The sequence below is a fragment of the Ruditapes philippinarum genome, unplaced genomic scaffold (assembly GCF_026571515.1).
Source record: "Ruditapes philippinarum isolate M1 unplaced genomic scaffold, ASM2657151v2 ctg4199_1_1_1_1, whole genome shotgun sequence".
Classification (NCBI taxonomy): Eukaryota; Metazoa; Mollusca; class Bivalvia; order Venerida; family Veneridae; genus Ruditapes; species Ruditapes philippinarum.
The window spans coordinates 1-22803 of record NW_026860328.1 but is presented as its reverse complement, the minus strand read 5'-3'; the positions used below and the strand labels follow the sequence as shown (position 1 = coordinate 22803).

Genomic DNA, 22803 nt, shown 5'->3' with positions numbered 1-22803 from the left:
TATTAAAATCTTCATCGAATTCATATTCGTTCCTTGTTCAATTTTCTGACTTCTGAATTTTCTGTAAAGATCCGCTCGATAACATCGATATTTACATCTTCAGACTTGTATTCTTCTGCGCTTTCCAAAAATATATAATTTATGACGAAAAATATTTTTTCACTTGAATTAATAAATAATTTGTTGATTTTTTTTCCGGAGCGTCAATTTAAACTTGTTATGCCGGACGTGACGTCACAATATTGATCTAGTTGATCTAGCATCTTCCGTTTTATTAACATTAAGAGTTGATCTATCATTTTCCTTTACATTAACCATTAGAGTTGATCTTACATCTTCCGTTTCATTTACCATGAAAGTTGATCTAGCATCTTCCGTTGCATTAACCATGATAGTTAAACTAGCATCTTCCATTGCATAAACCATGATAGCTATCTTGCATTTTCCGTTACATTTACCACGAGAGTTATCAAGCAATTTCCGTTACATTAACCATGAGAATAATAGCATCTTACGTTGCATTGACCTTGTGAGTTGATCTAGCATCTTCCGTTACATGAACGATAGCAGTTGATCTAGCATCTTCCGTTACATTTACAATGAGAGATGATCTAGCATCTTCTGTTGCATTAACTTTGAACGTTGATCTAGCATCTTCCGTTACATAAACATTCAGCGTTGAGCTATCATTTTCCGTTACATTTACAATGATAGTTGATCTAGCATCTTCCGTCATAGTAACATTGAGAGTTGATCTAGCATTTTCCGTTTAATTAACCTGATAGTTGATCTTGCATCTTCCGTTACATTAACATTGAGAGATGATCTAGCATCTTCCGTTGCATTAACTTTGAACCTTGATCTAGCATCTTCCGTTTCATTTACATTGAGAGTTAATCTAGCATCTTCCGTTACATTATTATTCAGCGTTGAGCTATCATTTTCCGTTACATTAACCATGAGAGTTGATCTAGCATCTTCCGTGATATTAACCATGAGAGTTGATCTAGCATCTTCCCTTACATTAACATTGAGAGTTGAGCCATCATCTTCCGTTACATTCACATTAAGAGATGATCTAGCATCTTTCGTTACATCAACATTGAGAGTTGAGCTATCATCTTCCGTTACATTCACAATTAGAGATGATCTAGCATCTTCCGTTACATTCACAATTAGAGATGATCTAGCATCTTCCGTTACATTCACATTAAGAGATGATCTTGCATCTTCCCTTACATTAACATTGTGAGTTGAGCTATCATCTTCCGTTACATTCACATTAAGAGATGATCTAACATCTTCCGTTACATTCACATTAAGAGATGATCTAGCATCTTCCGTTACATTCACATTAAGAGATGATCTAGCATCTTTCGTTACATCAACATTGAGAGTTGAGCTATCATCTTCCGTTACATTCACAATTAGAGATGATCTAGCATCTTCCGTTACATTCACAATTAGAGATGACCTAGCATCTTCCGTTACATTCACATTTAGAGGTGATCTAGCATCTTCCGTTACATTCACATTAAGAGATGATCTAGCATCTTTCGTTACATCAACATTGAGAGTTGAGCTATCATCTTCCGTTACATTCACAATTAGAGATGATAAGCATCTGCCGTGACATTAACATTGAGAGTTGATCTAGCATCTTTCGTTACATAAACATTCAACGTTGATCTAGCATCTTCCGTTACATGAACATTCAGCGTTGAGCTATCATCTTCCGTTACATTAACCATGAGAGTTGATCTAGCATCTTCCGTTACATTAACATCGAGAGTTGATCTAGCATATTCCGTTACATTAACCATGTGAGTTGATCTAGCATCTTCCGTTACATTAACCAAGAAAGATCTACCATTAGCCGTTGCATTGTCACTCAATATATTTCCCATGATAAATTGAAAACACCTTCCATTTCATCGTCCTGTAGTGTCCTCTTAAAGTTTTATGACACTAAACAAAAAGTTACATATTTTATATTATTCCTCAAATCAATCCTATTGTAGGACGATAAATTGCAACATCTTATAAACTACCTGAAAGCAGAAGAAAAGAAATGGCAAGAAAGTTTGAAGGCAAAAGAATTAGAATTACAGCAAGTAAGTTAACATTATATTCACAGATGCATGTTCTTTTAACTTCAAACGTACTTAAAATGAATTTAAGATTTTTATAAAGTACTAGTACACTTTTTGAAACTTTGTTAGGATGTGATGTTATGAGTACATCATTTACGTATATATTTTTTATTTCTAGGCTAAGAAGGAAGTATTAAAAAGTGAAGAGGAAGTACTCAAAGCTGCCGGAAACAAGAAGGTAAAATCAATGTCTGTGAAATTAAGAATTTTTTAAAGTATAGTTTTGAAACTTTGTTAGGAGTTGTAATTTCATGCTTCCCGGTGTTTTATTATAATATATCAGATGATTATATTCTGATAAACCACTAGTGAAATTTATAAAATATAATTTTCCAAAGTAGCCGGACTATATCTGAATGCGGATGAAAAGAAAATTAAATTAAATGGAATAACAGGCAGAAATAAATGCCGTCATGTATACGTAAATTTTGATTCTTTAGGTAAAGAAAGTCGATATCACCATACATCATGTTAAAAATGTAACAAAATTAGAGAAATTTTACATAACTATAATTATTTCAAAATTGATGATGTGACGTCATGATGTGATGACGTCACAAAGGAGAATGCGCGACGTTACGCGGCAAAATTAGTAAAAAAATACTTAAAAACAGTTAAAAAGCATGAAATAAAAAGAAAATTTATTTGTTTTACATATAAGACTGAAATATATTTCATTCGTGAACACCAGCTATTATATTTTTACTCGTGGCTACGCCACTCGTGAAAATATTGCATCTGGTGTTCACTCATTGAGATATAGAGGATATTTATTTGTAAGATTAAAATATAATTTCACTGAGTGAACACCAGATGCAATATTTTCACGAGTGGCGTAGCCACGAGTGAAAATATAATAGCTGGTGTTCACAAATGAAATATATTTCAATCTTATATGTAAAACAAATAAATTTTCTTTTTATTTCATGCTTTTTAAGTGATTTAAAGTATTTTTATTGATTTTGCCGCGTAACGTCGCGCATTCTCCTTTGTGACGTCATCACATCATGACGTCACATGATCGATTTTGAAATATAGTTCTGTTAAAGTTCTCTAACTTTGTTACATTTTTAACATGATTTATGGTGACATCGACTTTCTTTTCCTAAAGAAGCAAAATTTACGTATGACGGCATTTTTTTCTGCCTGTTATTCCATTTAGTTTGATTTTCTTTTCATCCGCATTCAGATATAGTCCGGCTACAGTGAAAATTATATTTTATAAATTTCACTAGTGGTTTATCAGAATATAATCATCTGATATATTGCAATAAAACACTGGAAAGCATGAAATAATATATTTCAAATTTACATGCAAAACAAACAAATATCCTCTATATGAAAGAGCACATTATACTAGTAATCAAAAGTGCCGGAAACTAGGAGGTGATGTTTCACAGTTACATTATGTTATTGCTTATTTCATGCTTGCTACGTTTTTGGTATTTTTAACTTTTTACAGCATCAGGTTCGTTTTACTTAATCCTTACTATGCTTAATATTTTAAATGGACATGCCATTGTTTTAATCTTGGAAAAATTATTCACCAATTTTAATTTTAAAGTTTTATTGACTGAAAAGCAAACTGTGCAGAGCGTGATCATACTGCTTTATTAATAAATGAAAATTTGATTGTCCAAACTGAAGTCTTTGTTTTACTAGCCTTAAATATAGATATGTCATACAGAAAGACATCTCAGCCTGTTATTTGCAATCGGGAGATCATTTATACCATAGTATCTTGTTAAGGTGAAAATGTGTGCTATCAAAAAACATTATTAGTGACATCTGCTGACATGAATTAACACATTAGAATCATGTTATGAATGAAAATAGCAATTATATAATGTGGGAACTGTTAGATATACGAGGAATGATCCTCAAATAACCGGAACAAAGCCCCAAATTCAATACCCCTTAACAAGTTTTTAAAACAAAACACTGTGCTAATGCGCAATTTAGCCTCTAAGACTTTGCAAGAAAACAGGACGAATTAGAATTAAACAACACATATAATCATACAGCAAGCATAGTTAACCACATCATGTGACATGAATACATCATATAGTCGGCAAGACTTAGTTGTGACAACGCCATAAGAAACACACTCAAAGGTTGCCATCGCACATAACACAGTATTGTCGATGCCTTTGAACGTATTGGACGAATATGTAAGGAGTGCTTTTGATTTGATAATTCTTGATGTTGCTTTCTGTATTTGTGCTTGAACCTGTGACTCTTCATCTTTCGTACAATTTTGATTATTTATTTGTCCATTAATTTGAATTGTATGTTTATTTTCTATTATTCTATCTATTTGGTTAATGTTTTGGATCTTATAGGTTGAAGGCTGTGTGATATGTATGGATACAATTACTGACCCTGTAAGACTAAACTGTGGTCACATTTTTTGTAAGGATTGTATTGACGCACAGTCCAAATTTAAACCTGCATGTCCAACATGTGGTCACGTTTATGGTGTCATAATAGGTATGATATTGTTGAAGTTCTTTCTTTCTTTCTGTCTTTCTTTCATTCTTTTTTCATTTTTTTTCTTCTTTTTTTCTTTCCCTTTTCCTTTTTTTCTTTCTCTTTCTTTTTTACAAAAAAATATTTCTTTTCATTTTTAAATACTGAATACATTATATTTTTCAAAAGCTATCTATACTAAAATTAATACTTATTTAAATGAATCGGTTACTTCATTTTCCGTGTCGTTTGTCTTCTGTCTTCTTTATATTTTAGTAGAAATGCAAGCTAATTTTGTTTGCATTCAGTAATTAATGAACAAAATTAGAATTAAGTGTTTTTGCGTAATCCCAGATAATGATTTGCAAGACAAGTAAACGAATCAATAGATGTTAAAGCACTTGGAATCATAAAAAAACAAACATTTTAATTTGTATTGAAGAAATTTAATTTATCTGAAAATTGACAATATGCCATTCAATATGCAGGTGATCAACCGGATGGAGACATGAGACATTCTGTAGAAAAGTATACTGATTGTACTGGGTATTATGGATATGGAAGAATCGTAATAACTTACCACTTTCCATCAGGCAGGCAAGGGGTAATTAAAACTAAGTTGTCGTAAAAAACCTTAACATATGAAAAAGTAACAGATTGTTCATCAAGCATTTTTGATAAACGAAAAAGGGTATATAGAAATTGGATAAGTATGTCTCTTTTTCCGCACTTGCGAAAGAAAAAAATATATGGTTACAGAAACAATAGGTACTTTTACCGTAAGTTTTTTATTGCTGTTTTCCTTAATGTGGCAAAATAGAACAGTAGAGCGAACAATGGTGTAGCCATATAATTAGTGACTCGTTAGAACGGTTGTCAGTCCATACTTCTGTCTACCTTTCTGTTTATCACAAGAGTCAAGGTCACACTTGGAGATAAAAGGTCAACATTTTTTGATGAAGGGTATATTTCATGTTCGGTCCATAACTTTTTCATCCATTAACTGTTTTATTTGCACAAATATTCACCATATTTAACCTATCTATCTTGGACGACCACCAGATACTTACCACCAAGGTCAAGGTTACACTAAGAGGCCAAAGTTTATCTTGTTCTGTATTTTCCTTGTCCAGAGAAAAAATACGAAAATTTTAGAGAGATTACCCTGACACTTAAAGCATAAATTATTAACAGTGAATTGGCGTGCACTGCAAAAGAACCATAACTCCGTCTGAAATAAATTTTTTGTTTAAATCATCACCCTTTATGTACTTAATTATAGTGATAAAACATGATTTTTGCACTGAAAGCGCAGATCCATATCTCAAAATTATTGAAAATATACTTTTATGTTTTTCATGCAAAACGTCTCTGAGGCGGGGAACGTTGGTAAATCTTGTCGTTTAAGAATCAGCAGGCCTATATAGAAATACACTTTGCCTTTTATGCATCTATTCTTTTGTAAGAAAAATGATTATCTGTTAAAGGAGAAAATCTCGCTCGCAGAGCGTTTTTTACTGAAGTAATTGAAAATACCTAAGATTGGTAAAGATATCATATTGTCATGTTATAACTCTCTGTTTCAACGGTGTTAAAAATGATTTTCAATCATAGTTGTTTTAACAATAGATAAATATCTGTACCTAAACGTTTTTTTTCAAAGCGTATTTATTTTGAATATTTTATTGATAATTAGAATGGTTGCTTTATTAGAAATTATATCAATATAATATAATACTATTTCAGCTCAAACATTCCAGCCCTGGAGCCTTCTATAAAGGTATCACAAGGGTTTGCTACCTCCCGAACAATGACGAAGGCCGTAAAATACTAGCTATGCTGGAGATAGCATTCAAAAGGAAATTGGTATTTACAATAGGAAATTCGAGGACAACAGGACAGGAGGGTGTGATAACATGGAATGAGATACACCACAAAACAAACCCAAAGCCTCACACCCAGTAAGACATCTAATGATAATTTTGATTACGTAATAGCTATAATTATGTTAAGTGAAATATTTACTTTTCAATGGCGTCATATATGACATATTAAAGTATTTTCCACCAAATTTTTTTTTTTTCAATATTGATCAAAATTCAATTAGTTTGTAGTTTATTGCGGTTATTTGTGTGCCTTTAATATTTATTAAGGTTAACCAAAATAATTCTTTTTAGTACATATATAACTCCCCAAAACCCGACACTTTACATCACCAATGGCATGAAAACAGCTGAGGGACGCTATAATTTTTGTTTGGTTGTTGCATGTGTACTTAAATCAAAATGCAGAACTCTTTAAATTTTTATGCATTTGCTTTTATTCGCTAAACTTTACTGCTTGTCCTTATGCAGTTGTAAAAAATTGAAATTTACATTAAGCAAAGTATTTTAATCATGGTTAACATGCCCTATATATACGAGTACATTGTTTATTTAGAACTAACATGCATAGTTTCTTCTTTACTGTGCACATGATAGATGTATGTAAATATATTCAATAACCTTGGTAATCAAAATATTGTTTTAATTATATATAATTTCTGGAGTTTTGATATATAATAAGCAAACTTGGTTTTCACATATATCTGGTTATTTTTCCAGATATGGATACCCAGATCCCGGTTACTTCGAAAGAGTTAAAAATGAACTTGCTGTAAAAGGTGTTACTGAAAGGGACATACCGAGACAATAAGCATAATACATAGATCGTCAAACAAATTTTAATGTATAGATAGTCTAGTATTTATGTATGTATGACCGTTCTATGATTGTAGTATTTTTTTTTCATTTTCAAATTGTTTGAAATTGAATAAGAACCTGACATAATTGAACCCAAATTAAATATTGTTAAGATGTTGTTTTTACAATGTGTCAATGTATTTATTTTGAAGTATCTCATGAGTGTCATATAATAAAGCTGTTACCATAGACTTCTCAAAATAACTTATCACTCACTCATATTTTAATAATAAAGCCTTAAAGATGTATTTTGGTCATCTTACGGTAAGATACATTTATTGCAGAAATGTATTGAAGTCAAGAAAATTCATAATGAACATTATGAATTATTTAAATATGAGAATGCATTAACTATGTTTTGGAAGTTGGATTGCCTATTACTGGTCAAGTTGTTTAGTCCTTTACAACTTGCTGTTTTTTATATTGATATATATATTCATACTGTGTTTACCTATAGTGTGTGGACATATCTTCTCTGTGTGCTCATATTATGTTTATTTTATTTTACAAGGAGATTGTGTTGCAATTATCATTATTTTAAAATATCAAATTTGAGCATAGTATATATTTAATAAACAGGTAAAAGCAAACAAGGACGAACATATACACAGACATCTTTAAATTTTTAACAATCATTTTAGGTAGATTCTATGCTTATATAATTCTGGTTCTGGTTGTATATTTGTGTTGAAAATGCCTTGTTTTTCATGAATAAATTTTCTTGTGGTTTTAATGACACATGTTATTATTTCTTTGAAAAATGGTATCTAAAAAAAAGCAAAATCATCCCCTTTCAAGTACATCTACTTTGAAGAGTATTTAAATAAGCTAGAATATTGTTAGCTGCATTGAAATTAAGGATCGAGGGTTCAAACCCTTATAGATAGAAACATTATATGTTATTTTGGTTTTGGAGTGATATATGTGGATATATTACCTGGCAAGATTTTATATCACCCGAGCCGATTATTCTTGTTCACCTATTTTCAAGATTCACTTTTTATAAATAAAAGTATTTATTTTTGATCAATACAGGTATTTGTTGGTTAAATAATACTTGTTTAATTATAAATTATTACGTACATCGAATTTTCTAAGTCTAATAAAATCAAAACTCTACCGATAGTATGGTAAACGTCTTAAAGTATTTAGAATTTGCCAAGATTAACCAAATATTTCTGGAAGAAACAAAAACAAAAAACAACTTGATGCAAACTTAGAGAAAAGCCTTGTCGATATTTTGAATAAGGTACTCTGAGTAGGAAAATAGTGAAACAAGTTTTAACAATGGGCGGGAAGAGGGAAAATATACATTTTGAGTAGAAACATTTATTAAATAGCTTTTATGGTTCATAACTAAAATGTTATTGTATGATTCTAAGGAAAGCATTTTTCATACGGATTGTATTACAGATTATTGACAGTTTTTTGTGGGTTTTGCGTCGCACCAACACAGTAAAGGTCACACATCATGACGACTTTACTGGTAGAGGAAGACGTCCTTTGTGCATTATCTTTCAGGCACAAAACGGGCATCTTAATAGAACTACCGACGTCCCATAAGCAAGCTGGATAGAGTTCTCACGTGAAAGAATTTGAAAGCGCTGGCGCAGCTCTAACGTACAGTGGTGAGAGAGGCTTGTGGGTTGAAATAAAAAAAAACTAAAACCATTCTGCCGTGGATAACCTTAATACAGTTTAATCATTTTTTAAAAAGAGCCCTCTTACTATCAAATCTTTACTTCAGTTAACAAAGTTTCGTACAGTAAATTTTGCATATAATGTGTCTTTTACAAAAACCATGTAGAAATTTTTCAGGTTATCCTTATGACTGAAAATTTTAGGTCAATATACAAGTTACTCCGCTTATATGTATACCGATTATCATTATTATTATTATTATATATATTATTATTATTATTATTATTATTATATTTAATAAATATATAATCAAATATGCATTTCTACATTATTGCAATAATTCGATTGTGTCGAATTGTCGTTTGTTTGGACTTTTGAAAAGTGTTTCAACATGTTTTGTTTGTTTGTTTGGTCAAACGACGCCCCAACACAATTTAGGTCACATGGCGCCGAAACAGGAATGATGGTTTTGGCTTACCTCGGGTGTTAAAAACTTAAAGCAACACCAGGGATTAAAACCACCTCAATTGCTGTAGCTAAGAGAGGCATTGACTCCAGTTATTCGATACCATTTAGTCGCCTCTTACGATGATGTAGGGATAAACGGTGGATGCAATTCTGATGCCCCAAACCCCTAAGCCACAAGGGATAATGTTTTTCGTAACGTCTTGCCAACCACAAAGTGTATTGTCATTTTTAGCTCGACTATACGAAGTATATGGAGAGCTGTCTTACTCGCCCCGGCGTCCGCGTTAAAGTTTAGGTGCAGTAAAATATTTGTCAGTATAAATTTTTCATTTCTTAAGGTATCAACTTCAAACTTCAAATATATGCTCGTTATCATCAACCACATTTTATGCGACAAGGTTCATAGCTCTAGCACCAATATTTTCAGATTTATCTCCCCTTGAAATTTTTCTTAAAAATATTATTTTTTACTGTTACTTCTTTACTTCTTAAGGGATCAACTTAATACTTAAAACATATGTTTCTTACCATTAACCACATCTTATGTGTTAATGTTCATAACTCTAGCACCAATATTGCAAGAATTTTATCCCCATTAACATAGATTTTTTTAGTTGAAAAATGTTATTTTTCTCTATAACTTCTTTAGTTTTAAAGGTATCTACCTCAAACTTCAAATACATATCCCTTATCATCAAACACATCTTATGTGACAAGATTCATAACTCTTGAAGCAAAATTTTCAGATTTATTTCCCTTTATAATTTCTTTACTTTTTAAGGTATCTTTTTCAAACTTCTTATGTATATTTCTTATCATTACACACATGGTGTGTGACAAGATCCATAACTCTAGTGTGACTATTTCCAGAATATTCCCCCTTGAACTTGGAATTTATGTTAATAATTGTAACTTCTTGTCATAAAAAGAAGTATATTTATAATACAATTGATTTATATTTAATATGTTTTGTCCTCCTTACTGCGTCAAGTATTTAAATGGTTGAGCTTCGTTGTCTCCTGTGACAGCTCTTGTTTTTTTTTTATCCCTACTCTGATTTCTATCGCTGTATTTGTTTCTTAACTAATTTAACTGGTTTGCATAACCTAAATATATAGGTATCATTCCACTTAGATAAGAATGATCACCTCTTTATTTAAATATATTAAAGCAGCACGAATATAAATAATTAAAAAAAAAGTAAAATAAGAAAATATTTCTCCTCTCTAGATATGCAATGATTTCAGTCAGTGTATAACAAAGATATTAAGTTTCCATGGAAATTTCTTTTTAAATTTTCAAACATGTTAAAATTAATAAAAGTGGTATACTTCCAGGTATAGGTAGTAAAAATCAGTTATTTTGGTCATATTTCATAGAGATTTATTAGGTTTGCTTGATTTTTTCATATAGTTTACTTGATTTTGATGTTTTAGATTTATGATTGGCATGCTACTTTAAAGATGATAAATTCCTTTCTGTTCATGTGATATTTGTATTTGTCTCTGAAACTAGGTCAGTATAAGACACTTACGATAAGAAATTAAGAAATATTGTATTATGTTGTAGAATTACTTGATTCTATAATTAAAAATGTGGAGGATTTTAATAGTCCTATACTTCGTACAGGCACTTGTGAGTTCTCATTTTTCATTTTCTTTCGTCTGATACATTAAATGTATTTCATAACTTAAATTACTGTAATTGAATTTCTAAGCTTTGATATGGAACATGCCACCATTTAAAAAAATAAAAAATAAATAAACTAAAGTGAGCTACTTAGAGAATAGGGCCTGATTAGACTACACGGATATGCAGATTGACAAGCCTCAATACTCAATACTATTTGTGCCATGCCGTATTTTCGATCCGCGGGGCGCCGGACGAAAACGTTAAATACGACAAGGTGAACACAATATCACTACTTTACGGTGAATATCCATATCGGTACTCTTTTTGTGAAATCAATTAAAACCGTACCCTTTGTGCACATACACAGGTCATTCTCTGCTGAAGACAAGCAGGCGACATGCACCAATACAGTAAATGTTCATTCTACTGATGAAAAGCGGTATGTCGAGTAAATAAAGAAGTATACCACAGAACATGTCTTACCCCAGTAACTGAAGAATGGACAAATTCCTTAGAAATATATAGTTAAAACATTTAAGTGTTCCGTGGTATTATTCTGTTTCTGGTATTGTTCTGAAATAATGTAAATATCAAACATTTTATGAAACAGTTGAATTTTTAACTTATTCAATTATATATAATAGGACCAAGTTACCAATCAATCTTAGATGAACTGTAATGAATATTTTACTATTGAAACTAAAATTGTCATAAACTAACGGACAAAGCATAAAAGTTAAAACCCCATATCAATATATTATATTCTTTGATATTAAGTCTGGACATCATAAGGGTCAGCCCGAAAAGGCGAGAATAGAGCACACAGATCATTTGGACCGGAGTTTTGGCTTAACGTCAGCAAACACAATAACGTTCCAGAAAAACATATTTATATCAGCGTACACATGCCCAGACACATGTCATCATTTCCGAATCTGCGGAATAGAGCCCGGAATTCTTATGTGTTTATCGAAAATTCACAGATTTGAGTTATAAAGTTCATTTGGACTTTAGTTCCGGCTCAATGTCGGGAAAAAAGTTTTTGCTCAATGTCGGAAAAATACCAGAATATTCCGATGTACACATTTATACCACTTTGTAATTTACTGTGTCTCAGCTGCTAAAATATGTTATTGACATTTTTATGTTCGGTAATGAACGTTGACATTGAGTGTTTTTTAGTCTGATCAAGAGAGCTTCTTCTTTTACATTTTAAAGACATGTATATTTATTTGGTAGAATAAACAAACATTCAATGACCCTTAACAGCACTTTGTGATCTACTTTAAGTTGTTTAAGCTATGACCTTTGGAAATTAGAACAGTTTTAACTCGACTTTACAAAAATAAATGTACATGTATCTGTGAAATTTTAGAAATATTTTGAAGCAAAGACTTCATGTTTTTCGGAGTAATAAAAACAACAACGACAAACAAACAAACAGACAGACAAAAAACATTAAAAAAAACAACAACAAAAGGAAAGAAAAAAACAACAACAAACAGCAACATGGATCTGGTGTAACGCATCATAAAGTTTGAAACATGGCATCACAGTGGTTATAATATTTGGGAATGCTATAACCATTATTATAGCATAAAATCGGCTATTTTTCCCTATTTTGCCCATGTTATAACGGGACCAAAACCATGTGTTAACATAGTCACACGCTCTTGTTATAGCCCGGTTTCACCTATGCGCAATACATACAGTGCCCAGTAAACAAACAAACAAAAAATGACGATTTGGCCTGTTTGCCAAAGAGTCATGCGCTCTTGTTATATTGAAATTATTGATTCGAGGGCCTCAATCGCATTAAATACGTCGAGCAGCATTCAAGTAACTATATGCCGGAAATACGGCGTATATACATCGCTGCTAATCTTGGTTGTCGCCCTTTCTAAGAAACGGACAATGTAAACAAATTACTGGCATTCAGGTTTAACCCTCCGATTAACTTACAAAACAAGATAACACAAAATGAATATGAGAACATGTTGTTTTATTGATGCTTATGTTGATAAATGCTCTTTATATTTCTTTGAGAGAATAATGTTTAGTGCCTGATTTTTTTTTATAAACTTGTGTGCTTGAAAAAACCCGATTCTGATGACGTCACTGATTTTTTTTTTCTACCGTCAATCTGAAATCATTAGATAAGAATTTCTGAGGGTCATGTTTTGTATTGGGTAGAGTAATGTAACGTTGTTTTTTTCCTTGAGATAATGTATCTCCAATGTCAAGCTTTATAATATCAATTAAAATTCAAAATTTCGTTCGGTTCCTTGTTGGCCCCGGAAAAATAAAACGCATACGTAAAACATGTAGAATTGGATAAATACCGTCCAAGCACAAGGATTTAATGTATTGTGTTTTGTATTAAATATACATCATGAATCTGTTTTAAAATTTTATGCTATAATAGCGTCAACGCACGTTTATTTCGTGTTATAAAGTCTGCAGAGTCCCTCAGAACTGTTGGAGCCCTCGCCCTACCGGGCTCGGGCACCAACCGTTCTTCGGGACTCTGCAGACGTTATAACACGGAAAAACGTGCGTTAACCCTATACTAGACAGTGGCATGTGACATTTAGCGTTAAGGTTGCAACATTTTCGATTATGACTTTTTGCGCGACATTTAGCGTAGAAACTGCGATATTTACCATCAGGACTATTGCGACAGCGTTCATTGTGACATTTAACGTCAGTCTTGTGACATTAACGTCAATTGCGAATTTTTGCGGCGATATAACATTTAACGTCGTTTGGAGTACCTTCCCCTTACACAACTTTCCATTGTATATATAGGCAGGGAACCAGACTACAAATAACATTGCTTCATGCAATAATAATCTTCATTACTACGTATAGTATAAACTAAATTTACTTCTCTGGGATAATAATTGGAAATTACTTTCTTAGACCCATTTCTTAGTCTTCGATTTTGATTGAATTATGCTCTCTTGTTAATATACAAAATTCCTGGGGGCACCCAGCCTTTTCCTTGAAATATGTAATTTCCTACATTATTCCGGCTCTTGTTTTCCTATAAAACATGCAGAAAAATTTTATTTGCTGTCATAATTACAGCTCTTGTTTTATTTTATTTTTGACCTCGACCTTGACCCACTGACAATTTTTGAAATTCTTACATTATTGTTCAAGCTTTGCACAACTGTTAAACACACTTTTATAAGAACATGTCAAATCACATCATGAATTATACATTGAACAATGTGACAATGTGACTACTTCCGCAATAGAAATGAAATAATATTCTTGTATAACAACGGTTCTCAGTTGAGCGATTTTAGGGTCATAATGGAATTTTTGTATCTTTCTAGATCGCCGGAGCAGACTACAGAACGTGCGGTAATACTTCGTGTTATCACAATTCACTGTGCGATTCTGGTGGGAACGCGTGTCAATGCTCTCATGGATTTATGGTAAAACTGTATTGTAATAAGGCGATAAGCATCTAATGTGCTCTAAACATTATAGATATCATGTTTGCCCATATTTCAAAGTTAAACATGTAACAAAAATGTAAACAAGTATAAATGCTGCTGCAATGCAGCAATAGAGAAGCTACGCGCAAATTTAAGCGCTCATTACAGATATCCTACGCACAGATCATGTTCTATTCAAATTAACTACTATTATACATTATTCCGAATGTTTTGTAAACTATTTTTGCATAATTTTACTTATCGTATGCACTGTACATGAGAGAGGCCACGGGCCAGATATTAAATTAAAAACAAAACTATGTTTTCATTGATTCCTACCTGAAAGGGATGTAATTCCATTGAATACAAACAAGGCTTACAAGACTTGTAAATGTAATGTGACATGAGAGTAGTGCAACATTGCTCTGTTTGTGTTACTACTGTAGTCAGTAATATTAGATCAAAGCACGTACATTTTCTTTTTCACCTATAATGCTACTCATTCTCTACAAATATCAACAACTAATCATGGTAAGAAACATAATCAAAGTACTGCAGCACTGAATGCGACGGACATGCAACCGGAGAAAAATTAAGGCTTTTTTAGAAAAAAAAACAAAAAAAAAACAAAAAAATATATTACAGAGAAAATTTGTTCCATACTAGTTCGAGAGTTGTAGAGCAATATCACGGGGGGGAATCACGTGACTTTGTATAGTAATACCCACGAGAAAATGGCGACTGCTAAGCCCCGGTAAGTACCTTATTATGTTAAATTAAGGTGACAAACGTTTCTTAAATCAAAACGAAACCTAGCGTATCATATGCGTGTTAATTTTCTTCAAATGATAATACAAAGTGCATTATCCTACGTTTTGTCGTTTTTGAGAACATTGTTTGAATTGTGTGAAAATTGCACATTCAGCGATAGTAATTCGCACGAAGCGATATAACTTGGTACCAAAATAAATGAAAATAAACTTACTTTCTGCACTTAAGACACAAAATCAATCATTTTATTGACATCTGTTATCGTAGAAGTTCATATAAAATATATTTTCGAAGGTCTGTAGCCTACAAATGTTCTTTGCAAATGTATAGTAAGTAAAACGAACAATTTCTGGATAGTAAGTTACACGAAAACAAAATAGTAAGTTTCACGCACAGTTTCCATTAGCATACATATACATTAAATGAAAGTTTAAGTTCATATGTTAAGAGATAGAAATACTTATTTCAATTATTCAAGATCAAATATTACACTTTTTTTATCTATAGGACGAATGCTTAATTGGTTGTTATTATAATATATCAAATGAACTTTTGATGGGATTTGATATTACACGGCTCAGTGTTATTTTTCTGTGGCGATAGTAGTTCTTTGACCTCTGCAGTTTCAGGTGTGTCTTGGCCCTCATTTTACTGTAATGAACAAATATAATTGCTTGTTAATTGGTATGTTGATGTTTATTAACTGAATGCTGATCGATGTTTTTATATGGCGGTATTTGTTACATTTAGTCACTATGTTACTTAATTTATGAAAATATATTGAAGAATTCGCAAGAACAAAATAACTTCTTACAAAAAAAAAAAAAAAAAAAAAAAAAAAAAAAACAACAATGATACAGTGATACAAGTTATGATTAAAGGCACATTGTTCCTCAGAAATCCATATTGTTTTAATTCTTTAGAAATGTCAAACATGTGTTTGATAATGTTTAAATAATGGATAAAACGTATGATAGTATTTTATTACAACTGAAAAAGGTAGCACTGAACATTATATTAAGTGATGTGTCGCTAAGGTAGCAAAATGTAAACAAAGTAGTATTTTGACTTCCATACGAAATACTTATTCACTAAAGCTATACCATTTTCCAACAGAACCAAATATATAAAAGATAGTTTGAGTATCTGGCAAATGAGTATGTTTTCGGAAACTGTAACAAGATACCAAAAATAAACAGTTTTTTTTAAATAAAAATGATAGCATTTAAGAGGCATAATGGACCTTCAAAGAAAATCGAATATTTGAAATCAAACGGTCAAAGATATGAAGGCAAGTGGAGTAAAAAAAATATTTACATAAAACAATCTTAGATGCTGGGTTTCAATTCACACCGTCAATGTCGGGACACCTGAGTTAAAGCACCGACGTTTTGTTAGCTAGTTTGATGAAAGAATTCAAGGACTCTGGACTAGAATCCATAGCGGCGAGAAGCATGTGTATAAAAATCAGGGACTTTAAACACTCGGCCATGGACGCACTGAATATCTTATTTACTCTATCACAAACAAAAAGTAAGAGTTTACGACGCAACACATTTGCACATGGTAAGAAAATAAACGTATAGTAATACATAACATTTTAACAAAACTTCTTGGGTTTAATTATGAAATCTGCCAGTGTATAAAAGAATACGTTTTAATAAAAACTTTGTATACCAGTTCTATGATGGCATTAAATATCAATGTGAAATGGCGAATGTCTTCTCCTTTGCGTTTTTGGTCCAAATTACAAATACTGAAAAATAAATGATGGTGTTGTAATATTTCCTTCTGCACAGTTATTTCTTTATAAATCTAGTTCTAAAGATAACGGATGTGGGTCCAGTCTAACGTGAAAATGGGCCAAGTGTAACGTACATTGTTGAGTATCAATGTCAATGTCTCATTTAGTTATTTTAAGTTAAGTAATATTTATGAAATTATATGAATACATGTATTATGAAATAATATGAATTATTATTAAAATACTCTCTCGATATTTGCTTCTCTGTCACCGTAGACGGAACACACTTGCAAATTTGAAGCCAAAAGAATTATAAAATAGTTTCGTCACATTTAAGTAAGCTATTGGAAACTGTGCGTGAAACTTACTATTTTGTTTTCGTGTAACTTACTATCCAGAAATTGTTCGTTTTACTTACTAAACACTTGCAAAGAGCATTTGTAGGCTACAGACCTTCGAACAAAATTTCATATGGAATTCTACAAGAACAGATGTCAATAAAATGATTGATTGGTGTCTAAAGTGCAGAAAGAAGGCTTATTTTCATTTATTTTGGTACCAAGTTATATCGCTTCGTGCAAATTACTATCGCTGAATGTGCAGTTTTCACACAATTCAAACAATGTTCTCAAAAACGACAAAACGTAGGATAATGCACTTTGTATTACCATTTGAAGAAAATTAACGCGCATATGATCCGCTAGGTTTTGTTTTGATTTAAGAAACGTTTGTCACCTTAATTTAACATAATAAGGTACTTACCGGGGCTTAGCAGTCGCCATTTTCTCGTGGGTATTACTATACAAAGTCACGTGATTCCCCCCCGTGAATATATTATGTGTCCCAAACTGATATAATTCAGATTTTCTACTTTCAAGCACTTAAATACAGAATGAAATTTATGCCTAAAAACTCTGGTCAAACTTGTAAATCAGTGTCCTTATCGATTTATTCCAAGAAATGATATGTAAATAGAAAAAAAATACTGTCAACGAAATATTTCTATATAATAAATTATACATTTGAGAATGCTATTTAGAATTGCTTCGTGTTATATCATAGTGGGCATATAAACAATAAAACATAAGTCATTTGTATTTTTATTTCTCTTGGATATGTCTCATTAAAAAATTTTTTGGTTAAAATCATCAGCAATTAATAGTGTATTTTTTAGATTTTTTTTTATTTACAAGGTAAAGATGTAGAGGCCAGAGCACATCGTTTTTATTTTAATTTAAATGTCACTTAAGCACTACAGTGTTTAGTTGTCCCTTTCAATTTAACACTCAATTCCATTTTCAACTTGTTTTCTTCTTACAATTGTGTAGAATTTCTAAAAGTATTGCATGATATCCGCTGGTTTATAACATGTATAATGTGTACTCAAAAAATCAGCACAGGTGGAGCAGAATCTATTTTTGGCTTGCAGCCACGGCTGCAAGCCATTTCATATGGAAAACTTGTTCCGGTTAGGTGGTTTCCTGCTTACATCTGTTGGTGCATGATTGAACGGAAAACCAGATGCAATCGTGCCAATCGCAACTTTTCGGCCTTTTCCGTCACTCTTCGGATTAATGATAATAGCCGATGTAGTTCCGATTGCAATCGTGACAATACGGGCGATTCCATCATACTGCGGAATCAGACGAAGTAATATTACGGAAATCTAAGCTATTTTAGTTACTATGGTAATCCCAGTTTGTTTATATAAATAGGATAAATTATATACGAAATTGTTCCGTTTCAATTGTTTTTCAAGACGCAATAGTTAATTTCTTTTATAATTTTTTTTTGTCTGTATTAGTTTACAAATCACGCATGATCGAGTTATATTTAGATCTACTGAATGCAATTCAACTTTTTGGTGAGGTAATCTAAAAATAGCCCATGCATATCATTAACCTTGCCACGTGCTGATATACGTATTTGTGATCGTGTAACATATAGTTCATATGTAGTTGATACAAGCTTATTAATTGGTACCACGTTACGAAGTAATTTAGTGCATTTACTTGTCTATAAAGCAAACGAATGATTTCTCTGCGGAAAAGGGGAAATGAAATGTGCACTTGTCAGTTTTATACAATAGAGAATAGATTTCAAATCGTTTTGACAAAAAATATTCGTTTTTCAAAAAAAAAAAAAAAAAAAAAAAAAAAAAAACTAAATTAATAAACCCTTTATGATATACAAATACCGTAATTCAAAAAAATTGTGATAATAAATTGAGAAAAAAAAACAACACAATTTTAAAGGGTGTGGATGAAGGCACAACACTGTGCAAGCCTTTCCTTTTAAAAGGAAACTTTATTAGAATATAGAATAACGAAGGTTAACTCATATCGTGACCTAGAAAAATATGTAAACAAACCACAAGAATCGGAAGTAGAACTGATATTATAACTTCCTTACCATGAAAGACTACATGGTGGTACCTTAAGAGTTGAAAAACTCTCTAGCTTCTTACATGCATTTTCAAAAATAGATATTTATACTAACCATTGTACTGTATCTAATTTATTAATAACTGCTGAATATTCAGCTAAACCCGCGGTATGAGTCACGAAAATAGTTCTTCTTTTATTAATGCGCGAGTTATCCTAGAGTCACGAACAACGTTTGATTTGTTAATAATAATGTTTTGTATAATGTAGAAATATTTATTTCCTACTAATAATGTCTTGGAACTCAGAGCTTACACCTTTATTGTAGTATAATTTGCTGTCCTACTTTTTCGACAGCGGTAAATCGTTTCGGCAGTAATTTGCATATTGAGCATTAATACTACGGGACTACAACGTTTTTATCAATAATATACGTTCATATTTTAACTTAGATAGCTTAATTTGAAATTGAAAAGGCTAAATATGGAAGATTTTAAGATATCCCGACAAAGTATGGGAGTTTTGAAGGATCAAATTCATGTACTATTTCTTGGGCTGTTAATCGGTTAAGGACACTTTGCGCGATTGTAGCTGACGAAATCCCATGTGTAGATGACTTAGCTCTGAACGCGCCTGAGGGCGCGTCCGTCGCAAAAATCCATATGTAAATAAGCCAAAACAAATATTTTCATCGACTTTATTATTCAAAATGTACTTTACATGTTTCGCGGCAAATGGTATATCATGATTTATAATACTGCACGTTTGTAACGTCGCTTTTCATTGGATAATCGTGACGTTTATATTATTAGATATAAAGATCGTTGACAGGTTATATGGCCCTATATAAACGACTATTTGTAAATATAACCCGAGCCGCTAGTCACGATTATCCAATGAAAAACGACGTTACAAACGTGCAGTATTATAAAAAACTATATAATCGTGACGTTAATATAGTTTTATATACACGGCTGTTGTCGATTCATGAACAAATCTTAATTTTTTCTCTAAAAAATGATATTGCTGTATTATAAATTCGTTATAAAGATTGTTGACAGGTTATATGGCCGTATATAAACGGCTGTTTGCAATATAACTTTTACTATTTACAAATAGCGTTTATATAGGGCCATATAACCTGTCAACGATCTAATAATATACACGGCTGCTGTAGAATTATTTTATGCTTTTCAGTGGATTACTGATTTATCCGTGAAAATTATATTTGATAATTTCACAGTGAAAATTATCAAAATATAATTTCACACTTTTCAATGACGAAACTACTTTTTTTAAGATTTTCACCATGTGGTACCTCAATTTTATTTTTGCTGACAATTCTGACAATGTCAGACTGTTTAAAGAAAAAGCAAAGCTGAAATTGATAAATAACTTAAATGTCAAAAGTAATAAAAAGAAGAAAAGTTATTCTATTCATTCAAATTCCAATCACCAAATTTCGTCTCTAAATTTTTTTGTTTCATTTTTACAGTCTGAAAATACATTCCTTCCCCATGCAAAACTGCTCTTGATGACATTTGGGCATATCCTACGAGCAATAACTGCCGTATGCTTTATGAAAATTTGAAAAGCAATGACAGCCATCACTCGAAGAATAAGGAAAACAACCCAGCGTTCCTGAGCAAGCTTCCAAGTTTTCCATTTTCTTAGCTCCTTTTTTGAATGTTTTCACATCTGTCAACACTTATTTTATGTCTGTTACAATCCTCAAATAAGTTTTCTTTCATTTAAAAAGGTGTATGACTAACAAATCCAAATTATATCCCTCTGAATCTTACACAATTTTTTTCCTCCCATGAAATACACAACTATAAAAAATGGCTGCCGCTTACATTTTACAAAGCCAGGTCTAATATAAATTCGCAGTAAGTAACAGAAATATGGATGAATGGTTGGACTTTTTCTCCTACAAGAAGTGTTTGTTTTTATTATCAAAACAAGCGATCATTCACATTTTTTTTAATAAAATGAATAAATATCACCGTCATTTACCGTTGATTGACGGACTTATTTTTCAGCTCAAGACTTCTTGTTTTTAATGAGAAATTCTGACTAAATGGGGCTCTCAATGGGGGAAACAGATTTTAATATTAACGTTTATATTATGGAAATTTCGTTTTAACTTGTTTTATAAGCATAAAATAAAAAGAAAATTTGTTTGTTTGTTGTGTAAGATGTAAATTTATTTCATCTCGTGAACTTTAAAAACAGTATTCTCACTCGTGGCTACGCCACTCGTGAGAATAATGTTGTGACGATTGTTCTATTCTGCCTAGATTTTATAATGATATTTAGTGGTTTTATACCTAAATTGCCGATAAGTTAAATTGTAAACAAATATGTTATCTTGTGTTGAAATATATAGATTAATCTTTTATAAATAAGTAATAAATACATAAAAATTAAATGATTAGATTTAACAACTTATCTGTAGCAATTATTTGGTATAACCACAGGTTATCGGCGTGGGACCAAGCCCTACCCCTAAGGTACCACCCCCCAGGACCCTCTATACTACCCAAATATAATTCAATACATTCAAAATACATGCTTATACAAAATCAAACAATTCTATCAAAAAATATAATACTGATACTATAAACTATGTAAAGGTATGTAACTCTCCCTTTAAAATCTATGAGAAAACGTACATGGTTGTATTCTGACCTTCGTAGCTGACATATTTTTCAGCCGATTTCAGGTAACCCGGGCTTAATCGATGCAGAAATAATATACCTTTTCGTTCCCGAGTTGATTTACTATCAAACACTAAGAACAAAGGCAGTACGAGTCTCAAAACTGCCTGAAATACAAACCCCGACACGATGTGACCGAAGTATTGAATTTCGCTGTCAATGTACATTTCAACGGCAACTATGTCAGACATGCACTTTTCTTAATAAATACCTATTGTAATCAATAGAAAATGTATTTATGCAATACTCACAAGTGATGTCTTGTCCTATTTATCGTTAATTTCGGCGAATTCCGCCTTCATTCAGCAGCACTATTTTGTTTCGGTTAGGCGCTTCCATATTGAATCGGTGACCCGGAAACGGAAACTGAATCACTAATTTTCTCATTGGTCAATAATGGAGGTGTGTCTTTCCGTAGCGCTGGTTCCCCAACTTCACCATACTACACACACTGAAGCCGGTGGTCATTTTCGCGAACTTTAATGAACGCATCGCAACATAATAATGTCGTTGAACGTGAAACAGAATCAAGCTCTGAATTTTGTGGGCCAAGGTCACAATCTGCTAATTCTAGGCTCAGCAGGTACTGGGAAATCGTTCTTAATTAACAGTATTGTAGAAATGTGTAAAC

General features: G+C 31.9%; 2 protein-coding genes across 2 annotated transcripts; one reads left to right on the top strand and one right to left on the bottom strand.

The window, feature by feature from the left end:
* Positions 1–233: 233 nt before the first annotated feature.
* On the bottom strand, positions 234–1907 carry LOC132759670 (uncharacterized). The gene is made up of 3 exons (XM_060751478.1): positions 1684–1907; positions 743–1624; positions 234–484 (listed from the first exon to the last, which is right to left on the bottom strand). Exons 1-3 carry the CDS (start codon positions 1905–1907, stop codon positions 235–237), a joined length of 1356 nt encoding a protein of 451 aa, XP_060607461.1. The 3' UTR covers position 234.
* An 89-nt stretch (positions 1908–1996) lies between these two features.
* On the top strand, positions 1997–7770 carry LOC132759665 (probable E3 ubiquitin-protein ligase DTX3). Its single transcript, XM_060751476.1, has 6 exons — positions 1997–2114; positions 2272–2331; positions 4496–4643; positions 5111–5226; positions 6369–6583; positions 7226–7770. The coding sequence occupies exons 3-6, from the start codon at positions 4517–4519 to the stop codon at positions 7314–7316; spliced, it is 549 nt and encodes a 182-aa protein (XP_060607459.1). The 5' UTR covers positions 1997–2114; positions 2272–2331; positions 4496–4516; the 3' UTR covers positions 7317–7770.
* The last annotated feature ends 15033 nt before the right edge of the window (positions 7771–22803 follow it).